The sequence below is a fragment of the Vicugna pacos genome, chromosome 15 (assembly GCF_048564905.1).
Source record: "Vicugna pacos chromosome 15, VicPac4, whole genome shotgun sequence".
Taxonomy (NCBI): Eukaryota; Metazoa; Chordata; class Mammalia; order Artiodactyla; family Camelidae; genus Vicugna; species Vicugna pacos.
The window spans coordinates 35,697,167-35,709,902 of record NC_133001.1 but is presented as its reverse complement, the minus strand read 5'-3'; the positions used below and the strand labels follow the sequence as shown (position 1 = coordinate 35,709,902).

The window sequence follows — 12,736 nt, the reverse complement described above, 5'->3', positions numbered from 1 at the left end:
GATGGAATCCATGTCTCTTAACACTCACCTTACTTGCAGGTGAGCCCTCTCTGATATGGCCCTGGCTGTTCTCTCCTGCTCTCCCCCCTAACATAGGACCCCCCCCGGCTTCTGGGGACCTTCTCATGCCCTTTAAGGCAGAGTCATTTCTCACCTCCAGGTCTTTGACTCTGCTGTTCCCTTTCCTGGAATGCTCTTCCTCTCACTCCCACACACCTAATGGTCCTCCAGGAAGCTTCCTCTGCCCTCCATTTGATCAGACCATCTTCCTCCATGTTTCCTTGGACCCTTGTATTGATTCTGATCACAGCTGCATGACATTCACCGCATCATTATTCTGGCTTCTCCCAAACTGTAACTCACCAAAGGCAAGAGCTGTGTCTTGTTCATTGTTGCATTTTCAGTTCTCAGCACATCTCAGAGGCACTCGAGAAATATTGCTAAATAAATTGTTCTCGTCAGGGATGCTGGATTTTTTGAGGTATCAGAGTCTGACTCTGCCCGCAATACCTATGTGTGAGTTTTCTCCCCACACGAAGTCATTCCGCAACTCCAGCTGGGTGTCCTACAACTCAGCTCAGTTCTGATACTATCTGCCCCGAGATAGGATCTGACCCCACAGGCTGAGGGCTCAGTCCCACAAGACTCCCCACCTGCCCTCCTGCCCGTCACACTGCCAGCACTGCAAGCCAGGCTGTCACCTGTGCTTCTGCCTGACTGGCTATAAATCACAATTTCCCATGGCCCCCTCCTTGGGTCGAGTAGCTCACAGAACCCAGGAAACCAGTTTACCCACTAGATTACCAGTTCATTACAAAGGATATTAAAGGATACAAATCAACAGCAAGATAAGGAGATACAAAGGGCAAGGTCCTGAACAAAGAAGCTTCTGTCTCCGCGGAATTCAGGCCCCCAGTCTGAAAGCTCTTTGAACCCCCTCCCTTTGGGTTTCTATGGAGGTTTCATTGCATAGACATGATTGATTAATTCTTCGGCTGTTGGTGACTGATTGAATCTCCAGGCCCTCTTTCCTCCTGGGTAATCAGGAGATAGGACTGAAAATTCCAACTCATCTTGAGGGGATTCCCAAAAGTCACCTCATTAACATAAGCTCAGTTGTGATTGAAACGGGCTTGTTATGAATAACAAGACGCCCATTTCGTCTTTATGGCTCTGATTTCAGGAACTGAGGACAAGAAACCAAATATTATAACAAAAGGTACTCCCATTGCTCTTATCGCTCAGGACATTCCAAGGGTTTGGGAGCTGCCAGCCACGAACTGTGGTCAGAAGGCCAAAATACGTATTTATCATAAATCACAATATCACACAGAACCATCCAATGACCTCCCAAAAGCCCTCTAAATTAATGTCAATTAAGTGTTTAATTAATAAACATCAGAGCTAGAATGTTTGCTCTAGATACGTTTCCGTTTATGACGTAGCAGTGCTGCCCATCGTCACTGGAGCTCCATGTATAATCCCTGACTGCACTCATGGGGACAAAGCAGCACGCAGAGCCGAAGGCTGCCCCAGCAAACATGCGTTCTGGTTCCAGCTTCTGCCCACAACCACCCCCACCCGCCACCCAAAACCACAGCTTTAGCCAAGGGGTCAACCTGGACCTGAGTTTCTTTTCTACAAAACAGATGACCTCCAAAGCTCCTCCCAGCTTTACTATTCTATGATTCGAAGCATAATTTTGTGATTTATGTGAACAGAGAGGATAAACTGTCCTACCCATGCTATGAAGCTCTGATATATTTGATGCTAGATGTTCCACTGAGTGTGTAACTCCAAATCAAAGCATAGGGGAGATCTGAGCTGATTTAAAATGATCTGCTGTATAAATCAGTTTTCAGGAAGGCACTGTGGACACTGTTAAAGACCACCAGAGCTGGGCAGTATTCAAAGCAGTAAAAACAGATTTTCATCAGGAAACCCTGCAACAGGGGGAAGGAGACCTCAGTACAGAATCAGGAGAACTGGGCTCAGTTTCAAACACAACAAGGACAAGTGGGGATTTATAGCCAAGGAGCAGGTTGCAGGGGTCAGGGGATGGGAATTACTAAGAGGAGACATCAAAGGGAGTAGGGGGATTCTTGCTAAACCAACCGGACAGGATTCCGACTAAAGGCAGACCAGGGCGATCAGATATCGAGGGTGGAGGATTCTCTCTAAACAAGATTCTTGCTAAAACTGAGTGATGCAGGCCCAACAAGGACAGACACAGAAGCCCAAGGTCGAAGCTTAGTTGAGAAGAGGGCGTAGAGGAGCCTGACTCAAGTTTGGTCAAGGAAAGAATTCCTGTGAACACCACCTGGGTTAGTATCTTGAGGGCACCAAGAAGTCAAACAAGAAGTTCATGGGCTGGAAGGAGGCATTCCAATAAAAGTTCTAGACACATAATAAATCCTCAGTAAGTACTTACTGATTTGATCATTGGTTATATGTTTCAGCATTTCATGTCTTTTCTTGAAAGTAAATGGATTCTGGTTATAATTTATTACTGATAGGAAAACAGAAACACAAGTGAGTATTAACCACGCTAAAGACTTTAGAAAGCACTTTTCATTATTATATGTCTATGTGATTTCAATATGACCAAATTAAAAAATAATTGTCTTTTTCTAATTAGAAAGGAAACATTCTACATAAATAAATATATATATATATATATGAAATATACTAGGAAATGGGAAAAACGTAGAAAATATAAAATAGGAATTATATCTCCACCATTATTAACATTTTGGTATATTTGTTTGAGGTACTTCTCTCTGCATATATTCTAATTTTGTCAGAATCGTCCTTAAGGTTGGAGCTCATACTTCCACAGTCGTTCAGTGTTCTGTTACACATCATCTGCAACAAATGCTTAGGATTTCCCCATTGTTGGAACATTTCCAACATTTCATTATTTCCAGATTGCTATTAGCAATAATGCTGTAATGAACATCTTTACATAAATCTTTGTCTGTATCTCTGATTATAACTTGGGATATATCACTAGGTATCTATTTTTTAGGGCAAAGCACATAAATGTTTTTAAGGCTATTGAAATGTATTATCAAATGGCTTTCCAGAAGGACTCCTGCACCTGCTTAGAATTTACCAACAGAGTACTGGATAATCTTGTGTTCAGTATTCAATACACTATATGGGAAAATATCCTGTCGTTTCGCTTTATCATTAATGAGACTGAACATTGTTTTAAGCTAATTCATTTGTATTCTCCCTATAAATTAGCTGGATGATAATTTACTGAAATTGAATTTTAAACAATTAAACAGTTAACTGTACTGATGGCCACACTAGAGGAAGAGAAAGAGAAGTAGAGGGAAACTTTTTATTTGAAAAAATAAGTTCAACATTTAATTTGTTTTGAAATTTCAAGCATGACTAGTGAAAGGTGAGAACTTTTCATGTTAGTCAAAACTGGAACACTGAAGTTTTAAAACTGAGAAATATGAGCAGGGGAGGGTATAGCTCAGTGGCAGTGTGTGCCTAGCATACATGAGGTCCTAGGTTCAATCCCCAGTACCTCCACTAACAAAATAAATAAATAAACCTAATTACCTACCCCCTTCCCCAAAAAGGGGGGAGGATCTAGCTCAAGTGGTAGAGCACGTGCTCAGCATGCACGAATTCCTGGGTTCAGTTCCCAGCACCTCCACTGAAAAAAATAATTAAACTAATAGACCTAATTACCTAGCCAGCCCCCCACAAAAAAACTAAGAAAAAAAATTTGAGAAGTATGGCTGCAGAGTTGGTAAATCATGATCGCGTTGGAACTTCGGCCTCTAGACTTGATTTCTCCTCAAGGCTTCTAGACTCTAATGGCCTCAGTGGCCAGATAACTAATCCCACAAATTCAGAAGTGTGTTCTGCCTTGTACTTCCAAGTGAGCATCCACTATCCATCTCAGCACTTTGCCTGGCTTCCTAAGAAGAGGAACACAATGTTGATTTTTCTCTCACCCAAATTCCATGTGCAAGTCACCATTTCCAAGGTAGCAAGAGACGTCTTGCTGAAGAGGAATGAAGACTTGCTTCAGGGCACGAGCACATCTGCAGCCTGACTGACCAGCCCTCCTCTTGAGGAGTGGTTTCTGGGGAGCTTTAATTAACAAGGATGGAAGCTGAGGGGAGGGGCTCTGTGTACCACCGAGAATAATGACTTTATTAACTGCTGCTGTAAAGCTGAACCCAGCTCTTCATGTTTTCAGCATGGAGGGTCCTGGGCGAGCAAATGTGAGTGTTGGGGTGGTCTTACTGAAATATTTATAGTTCTAATGATACCAAGTCTTATAAACCACTTGCCACAGGCACACAGCCCTAGAAGGACAGTATTTTGTTTTCCACCAAGAACTGAGACCCACATTTAAAACTATTCACTTACTCCCCCTACTTAACTTGCATAAGTTTTTTCTATATAATATTTCATACTTGTTTTTAAAAATATTCTAGAATTCTAGTTATTTATTTTTGTGTATAAAATGAAGATGCGGTCTTTGGACAGAGTTAAGTGACACAGAGACTACTATAAACATTAGACCTCCAGGACACTCAAACCCACCCAAACCCCAGAAGTAAATAACACCTAAAAAATGTCTGCCTTCATTCTACTTGGCTAGACTTTTGGTGCTCACTCAGTTCTCTTTCACAGTTTTGTTCTTGCAGGACATGGTATGTCAACTGTCCAGGCCTCAACTAAGCTAGTAGTCAAAACTGGGGATAATTCAGGAGCTACATCACTGGCACAGCTTAGCTATAGATAATCCATAAAATAAATAAAAGTTTTCTTAACAAACACTTGGTGACAGGGCCACTTTTTCCTTCAAAAATAGTTGCCAATTCAAGAATTCCTGAGTCCTGATTTATCCCTTAATGGAGCATCTGTGTTCTGTTAAAAAAAAAAAAAAAGGCATAACTAGGAAGTAAAATGCCTATTTTGATTACTCAGCTGCCTCATGTTCATCCCCAGAATTCCAGCTCCTCCTAGAAAGTGGGTTTCTCAAAAAAAGATGGCTAAAATGGAGGTAAGTTAGAGCAGTACCATCTTTGGTTGGGTCAGGTAGAAGAATGCCTGAGGAGGACAGAATAAGAATAGAGACTGACTAGCCTTATAAAGGAAAAACATGCTTTTCTGTCTACAGGCAAAATTAGCATAGGTAGACAGAAGTGAGCATTTTCAGACATTAGTAATAAAAAAATTGCTATGAGAAAATTTCACAATATGTATCAAATTTTTAAGTGGGCATATCTTTCAGACAAGAAATCCTATTTGGAACTGTATTTTAAGGAGATAATAAGGGATCAGTGCAAAGATGAAGCTATTTACATTACATTAGGATTTAGCTAAATTATGATATATCCACACATTGCAATATTTTGCAGGCAGTTAAAATTATTGGGAGAGGGACATTAAATGACAAGAAAAAGTGTTTCTAAATATCCTTAAGTAGCAATAAGTTATAACACACTGTAAACGGTATGAGCATCATCAAATGTTTGTTTAGTACCTGTATAGAAACCACAAAGACCCAGTACTGCCAAAGCAAAACTCAGGAAAAAGAACACAGCTGGGGGCAGAATCCTCCCAGACTTCAGACAATACTGCAGAGCTACAATAATCAAAACAGTGTGGTATTGGCACAAAAAAAAGACATAAGGATCAATGGAATGGAACAGAATAGAGAGCCCAGAAATAAACCCACACACCCACAGTCAATTAATATTCCACAAGGATGGAGAAAAGAAGTCTCTTCACAAGTAGTGCTGGGAAAGCTGGACAGCCAAATGTAAATCAATGAAGTTAGAAAAATAAACTCAAAATGGCTTGAAGACTTAAATATAAGACAGGACACCATAAAACTCCTAGAAGAGAACACAGGCAAAGCATTCTCTGATACAAATCATAGCAATGTTTTCGTAGGTCAGTCTCCCAACGCAATAGAAATAAAAGCAAAAATAAACAAATGGGACCTAATCAAACTTATAAGTGATTGCTCAACAAAAGAAACCATAAATAAAATGAAAAGACAACCTATAGACTGGGAGAGAATATTTGCAAACAATGTGACTGACAAGGGATTAATTTCCAAACTACACAAACAGCTCATACAACTAAACAACAAGAAAACTAACAACCCAATCCAAAAATTGTCAGAAGACCTGAACAGACATTTCTTCAAAGAAGACATGCAGAGGGCCAATAGGCACATGAAAAGATGTTCAATGTTGCTAATTATCAGACAAATGCAAACCAAAACTGCAATGAGGTATCACCTCACACTGATCAGAATGGCCATCATCAAGAAGTCCACAAACAACAAGTGCTAAGGAGGGTGTGGAGAAAACGGAACCCTCCTGCGCTGTTGGTGGGAATGTAATTTGGTGCAGCCACTGTGGAGAATAGTTTGGAGGTTCCTTTAAGAACTAAAAATAGAGTTACCATATGATCCAGCAATCCTACTCTTGGGCACATATCCAGAGAAAACTCTAATTTGAAAAGATACATGCACCCCAATGTTCATAGCAGCACTATTTACAATAGTCAAGACATGGAAGCAACCTAAATGTCCATTGACAGATGACTGGAGAAAGAAGATGTGGTGTATATATAGACAACAAAATACTACTCAGCCACACACACATAAAAATGAAATAATGCCATTTGCAGCAACATGGATGGACCTAGAGATTATCATACTAAGTGAAGTAAGTCAGAGAAACATAAATACCATATGACATCACTTATATGTGGAATCTAAAAAATGATACAAATGAACTTATTTACAAATCAGAAACAGGCTCACAGAGATAGGTTACCAAAGGGGAAAGGTAGGGGAAGGATAAATTAGGTGTTTGGGATTAGCAGATACACACTATTATATATAAAATAGATAAATAATAAGGTCCTACTATACAACACAGGGAACTATATTCAATATCTTATAATAACCTATAATGAAAAAGACTATATATATGTATAACTGAAACACTGTGTTGTACACAGAAACAAATACAGCATTGTAAATCATCTATACTTCAATTAAAAAAAATTTTTTTAATCGGCGTTAAACTCAGTAAAAAGGTACCCATATGAAAACAGACATACAGAAAAAGCCTGAAAAATACTCTACTTTTGTGTTCATCTGTATTTTCTGTAGTACTGTTTTGTGTGTGTGTGTGTTTTACATTGTTCTACAAGGAACATATATTGTTTTGGTAGTAAGACAAAAATCAGTAAATGTTATATTTTAAAAACACAAGGCTCAAACTGGTAATGTGACTTTAAATTTTAAAAAGATAAAGAATTCCTCTTTCTTCCCCTATTGTTACGCTCCCTGAAGGAGAGCAGTATCCATCCGCAGTATGCTGGCTGAGGTTCTGCTTTAGTTTCTGAGAAGGAAGCCCGCCCACCTGCAGCTGCCCTCTAAGGGTCACAGAACCAGGTGCCGCTGGAGGAGGGCCACCGGGGGACAGTCAGGTCACACCACACCTTGTGAGGAGTCTCTCTCTCTCTCTTCTTCCCAGTCCCCTTCCTCCTCGTCTTCCTTTTCAGATTCTTCCTCTGAGGCTGTTAACACATCCCCTCCGTTGGCCTCTGTCACTCTCGCACACACATGCAAGGCAGTTCTCTGGTATTTTGGAAACTGGCCATTTAGAAACTCAGTGTGGAATAGATAAAAGAGCACAAGAAGGGCCTGGGTGCTCATCCTTTATTCCTGGGACCAAGCAAATCAGTGGACTTCTCCAGACCCACATTCCCACCTTTGAAAGTGGAGACAGTAGAGTTGATGTGGTGAAATTTAAAGACAGCAAAACAAAGGACAGGTATCCAAGAGGTATTTTTGAAAGACCCTTTCAGCAGAGGCTTAGAAAAGCACAAAGGATACATCTTATTTCCCAAACCATAAAATCAGGGAAAATTGGTTCTACTAATGAGGATACTTTAACATGTGATTGAAACGAATATAAAGATCAAAGAGAGAAGTATTTGGGTGAATTAATATTGATTAGATATTTTTGCATTTTTTTCATGCAGTTTTGCTGGTGACTGGAATACACTCAAATAAAGAAATGACAAAGAAGATTAAAAGGCCCAAATTCAGTAAGTAAAATAGCAATTCTTCACTGGTATAAGGCTGTGCCTCCCATGTGGAGGATCGCTATACTTATTTCAGATAATTTGGAAGGTTTGGGGTTTTGGGGGGGTTTAATGTCTTATCGCAATTACTTTGCACTCAGACTAATCACTAATGATTCTTATGTGTCATCTACTTCTTTCCAAAAAGCATTTGAAGTAGGAGTTCTAATTTTAGGGTAAAAGATATGTGGTTCGACTTATACGAGAAAAATTCAAAATGCACATACAAAAACCAGGCAACACTATGTCTCTGTGGTTAAGCTGGAATAGATATTTTCCTGCCATTGAAATGCTGTCCCAACTCCCCATACCAGAAAATTCACTCTGGCTGATGTAAAGGTCCAGCAAACCTGTCCACCTTCTAGCACATCCTGAATCAGAAGGTCATCTCACAGAAAAGGTTCACACCCAATCAGTGGAAAGAGGAATAATTTCATTTTTTGATGATACGTCAGCTAAGATTAGATGACAGAAAGCCCAAAATAACAGTTGCTTACATAAGACTGAACTTCCTTTCTCTCTCTCATAAACATGGTCTGGGCTTTTATGGAAGCTTCACAATCTTCAAGGACCCAAATTCCTTTTATCTTGTCATTCTACTTTCCTCAACCTGGCTCTCAATTCATTGTCCAAAATGGCTGCCCCAGCTCCATCCATCACGTCCACATTCCAGTCAGTTTAGGAAGGGATGAAGAAAGGCACATGCTCACTCCCTTTAAAGATAATCCCATGAAGTCAAATATACCACTTCTACTTAAGTTACTATTAGCCAGCATTCAGGAAGAATGGGAAATGTCTTGATTTCAAGTATCTACATGACTCGCCAGAAGTAAGGAGTACTAGTACCTGGCAAGATGAGAGAATGGATATTGGCAAAGAACTGGCAGGACAGGACATCAGTAGAAAATCTCACACTCAAAGATGAGCACACTGAGACATCTGGATCTAAATTTGTAGACTTAATGGAGGCTTGAATTAAGGTATATTAACGAAAGACCATAAAAGAGAGACTTTAGATATAGTCAATGTTCTGTGCTCTCCGTAACAGAAACTTCTGTGTAAGTGTTAGATTTAGGTTCCTTGAAATCAGCAACATTAATAGTTTGAAACAAAAGAAGAGATTTAGTTCATGCACCATTTTTTTTCTTCTGCTCCTTTAAACCCTTTGTGTGGGATTTCCTGTTGAAATGAAACCCAAAGGGCAGCCATCCACAGCCTCCTAGTCTGAAAGACTAAAAAGGAATCAGTTGTTTATTTATTCCTGTCAGGACCAAGAGCCAAGAGAATTGGCCCAGGGGCAGATGTGTGTTCAAAACAATGACTGGGTTAATATGGAGACAAATGCACACCCAAGTATGAATTTCTTTGGGCTCTTTCCAGTATCTTCATTAACTCAAATACAAAAATCATGAAAGGTTCCATGATTACCATGACAACAGTTTTCAGTGACTATGAAAGTCTGTGCTAAATGACCCAAGGGCAGACCTCTTTGAGAGATCTCAAATGGCTTGAATTTCTGATATGCTGAATCCTAACCTTATTCTCAAAATCTCCCTAGTGATACAGCACATTTGAATCAATAAATGCATGAGGCCTTTTCCTTAATTAGAAACTCTGTCATGATAATTAAATCAGGGGAAAAGATAGGTTCAATGAAGGTAATAGGATATTCCCAGACCATGGTGATATCTGATTCTTCATCTCAGGAGCATTTCCAAATTGTAGTTTATAGCTTGAGGCCAAAGTAATTTTCATTTTTTCAGTTCAACATTGTCAATCTGCCACTCAGGCAGAAAACTGACAACAGGAGAGGCACATCATTCATTCATCGGACAAGTATTTATTGGGTGCCAGCCAAGTACGAGGTACTGTTAGACACTCAGATACAACAGTGATTGAGACTCAGTCTTTGCCCTCACAGAGTTCAAAATCTAGAGAGGAAGAAAGACAAGTCACCAGGGAATTATGATGCCTCATGTAAGCACAAGGACTCAGAAGCTAAATATACTTCAAGAATATGGAGGGGAAAAAAGCTATATAACTGGGAGGGCTTCCTGAAGAAAGTGACACGCCTACAGTGCTTTCTGAAGGCTGAATAGGGACTGACCAGGCAAAAATGAGGAGAAAAGAGTGTTACCAGGAGAAAGAAAGAAGCACGCCCAAGACCTGAAGAGTACAAAGAGCTGAGGAGTAGTTCAGTATGACTGAGATACAGAGTTGGACGCAAACATGTTGAGATAAGAGATGGAGAGGTAAGCAGGTATTAGATCGTGAAGAGCTTTGTTACTGTGTCCAGGACTCTGAACTCCATCGTGAGGACAGTGGGGAGTATCTCAGTGCAGGTTATCTAGGGGCAGTTAGCAGAAATCCAAGGCCAATATGCTTGAGCAAAAAAGGGAGAGTTTGGCAGGGCATGAGGTAGCTCGCAGAACCCAAGGCAGGAAGGGTAGCTGGAACTCACTGGGACTGTACCCCACATAGAAAGACGTCCAGAATTGGTGCCTCTGCTTCTCTCTGGGTGTCTGCCACACTGTTCCCCTTCTCTCACCCTGTGTAGACTGTATCTCTCAGTCCTGATCCCAAATTCCTGGGAGACAGATTCTAATTGCATCAGCCTAGGCTGGGAGGGTTGTTGGCAGAGAAGAGTGGTTAGGGTTGTGTTAAGGAAATAAAACAATGCTGCCAACAAAAACCCCTTTTTACCAACATATGAAGAGGGAAGAGAGAGCACACAATATATTAGTGAGTAAGCATGATGGCTAGACCTGCATGTACTGGTAGGATGGAAGTATCTACCAAGTCTGGAGAGAATTTCAGACTAACGTATCCAGTGAAGTGGAAGATAGAACATTACAACGTCTCCTAGCTCCTGGAGAGAGAAACACACACACCTCTTGAGTGTCTCTTGTACACCTGGAGACCCCCTGAGCTCCTTCTGGAGGTAAGCATTTATGGATCCAAGGTTCTGGAGACCTTGCAGTCTCCAGGTGATGTTGATGCCTGGTAAAATTTGAGAACTGGTGGACCAGAAATACCCAAGATCATCAGGGCTGCTTACAGATGTGAAGGTGAAATCATGGGTTCTCTTCAGTGCCCTCTGCCTCTTTTCTAGCCAGCCTTCAGTTTTCACCAGTGATTATTCAGGACTAAAAATCTTCACCACCCAGGGGTCTGAAGGTAAAATAAGAAGGAGGAGGTCATTTGAGAGTTTTGGTCGGTGGACAGTTTACTGACACCTGCCACACATGGAGCACTACTTTCAGTTCTTGAGGATCTAGTGCCCGAGACATGGTGCCATGAGTTGGCAGAGCCAGATTTGAAACTCAGGTATGCGCAAGGCTCAACCCCAGATGCCTTCCTAATGACTCTTCCCAAGCTAGGCAGGATTTAGGAATGAAGTTGCCTGCAGGCAGATGAGGTGTTAAGATGCTCAAGGGCTGTCTGAAGACATGAAGTAGAAGAGATGCAGGGAAAGTGAGAAAAGGAGTAAACAGCATGAGCATCTTCCTTTGGCTTGGCCTGAGACCACCTGCCACACCAGGGCATCTACACGTAGGGTTATTGTTACTTCAGGTAATTGTCACTTTCTCTCTTCCCTACTTCCTTTTCCTTTTTCGTTTCTCTTCCTTCTCATCTCCTTTTCCTTCTTCTCTTTTTTTTTTTTTTTCGGTCTACCTGTGGCCCCCAGGGGCCCTTCAAGGTATTGCTCATCTCCACTGGAGGCTCTTTGGATCCAGAAGGTCATACATGTTGAAAATAATCCAGCATGGGGGTTTTACAAAAGGGAAAGCAAAGATGAAAAAAAGAAATGAGACTAGTTCTTCCAGCTCTCCTCCTCCCACCCATGTACAACTTTCATTCCAAACTGGTATTTTGCTCTCACATACACAGTTGTATTGGGTATAATTTTATTCTGGCCCTTGGCTAATCACATCCTCTTAATTTCTACATCAAATCAACTCTGACTCCAAACCGCCAATTGCCGAGGGCTGAGAAATTAAAATTCCATCATTACAGGGGCTTCTTCCCTCCCTGCTCCAGTCCGTAGGAGCCTTGTGTAATCTACAACATTCAGGGACAGCCCTCCCCCGCTCAGTGTCCAAGCCTGTGTTATTTCTGGAAGCTGAGCAGCTCCACTGTTTCCTGACTGGTGGGATCTCAGCAACTGTGGGGAAGCTTCATGCCTAAGGGTCCACCCCGAGGGCCCCACACCCAGAACTGCTCCAAAGTGATGCCCATCCAAGGCAGCTGCTACGGAACAGGGCACGGCCCTTCCTGGGACCTACCTGCCCACTCCCGCCTTCCCAGTCTGGGAAGATCATTTTCTCTCCATTACTCTTTGGGCTGAGTGAGCCCAATCCCCTCAAACAAGGAGGATTCAGAGAGACCAATTCCTAAAGCCTTGAGGGAGAGTCACCAGGCAACACTGCTCTCTCTCTTGCAACCTTGAGATAGGAGAACACAAAAGTCTGACTGCCTTCTTACAATAGTAAGGGGTAAAAATACAATGAGAAGCAGCAGAAGTTAATATCTTAGCAAATTAATCTGCTATATAGGGCAGGATGAAGTTTACTGTACTGTA

At 41.3% G+C, this 12,736-nt stretch overlaps 1 protein-coding gene across 2 annotated transcripts in view; it reads left to right on the top strand.

Annotated features, from left to right (window-relative positions):
* VIT (vitrin) overlaps positions 1–12,736 on the top strand; it is a 91,536-nt gene that overhangs the window by 23,023 nt on the left and 55,777 nt on the right. For both annotated transcript variants that reach the window (XM_072937930.1, XM_072937928.1), the window contains exon 3: positions 8,053–8,118. In XM_072937930.1, coding sequence (XP_072794031.1) covers positions 8,053–8,118 — 66 coding nt within the window. The remainder of the gene's footprint in view (positions 1–8,052; positions 8,119–12,736) is intronic.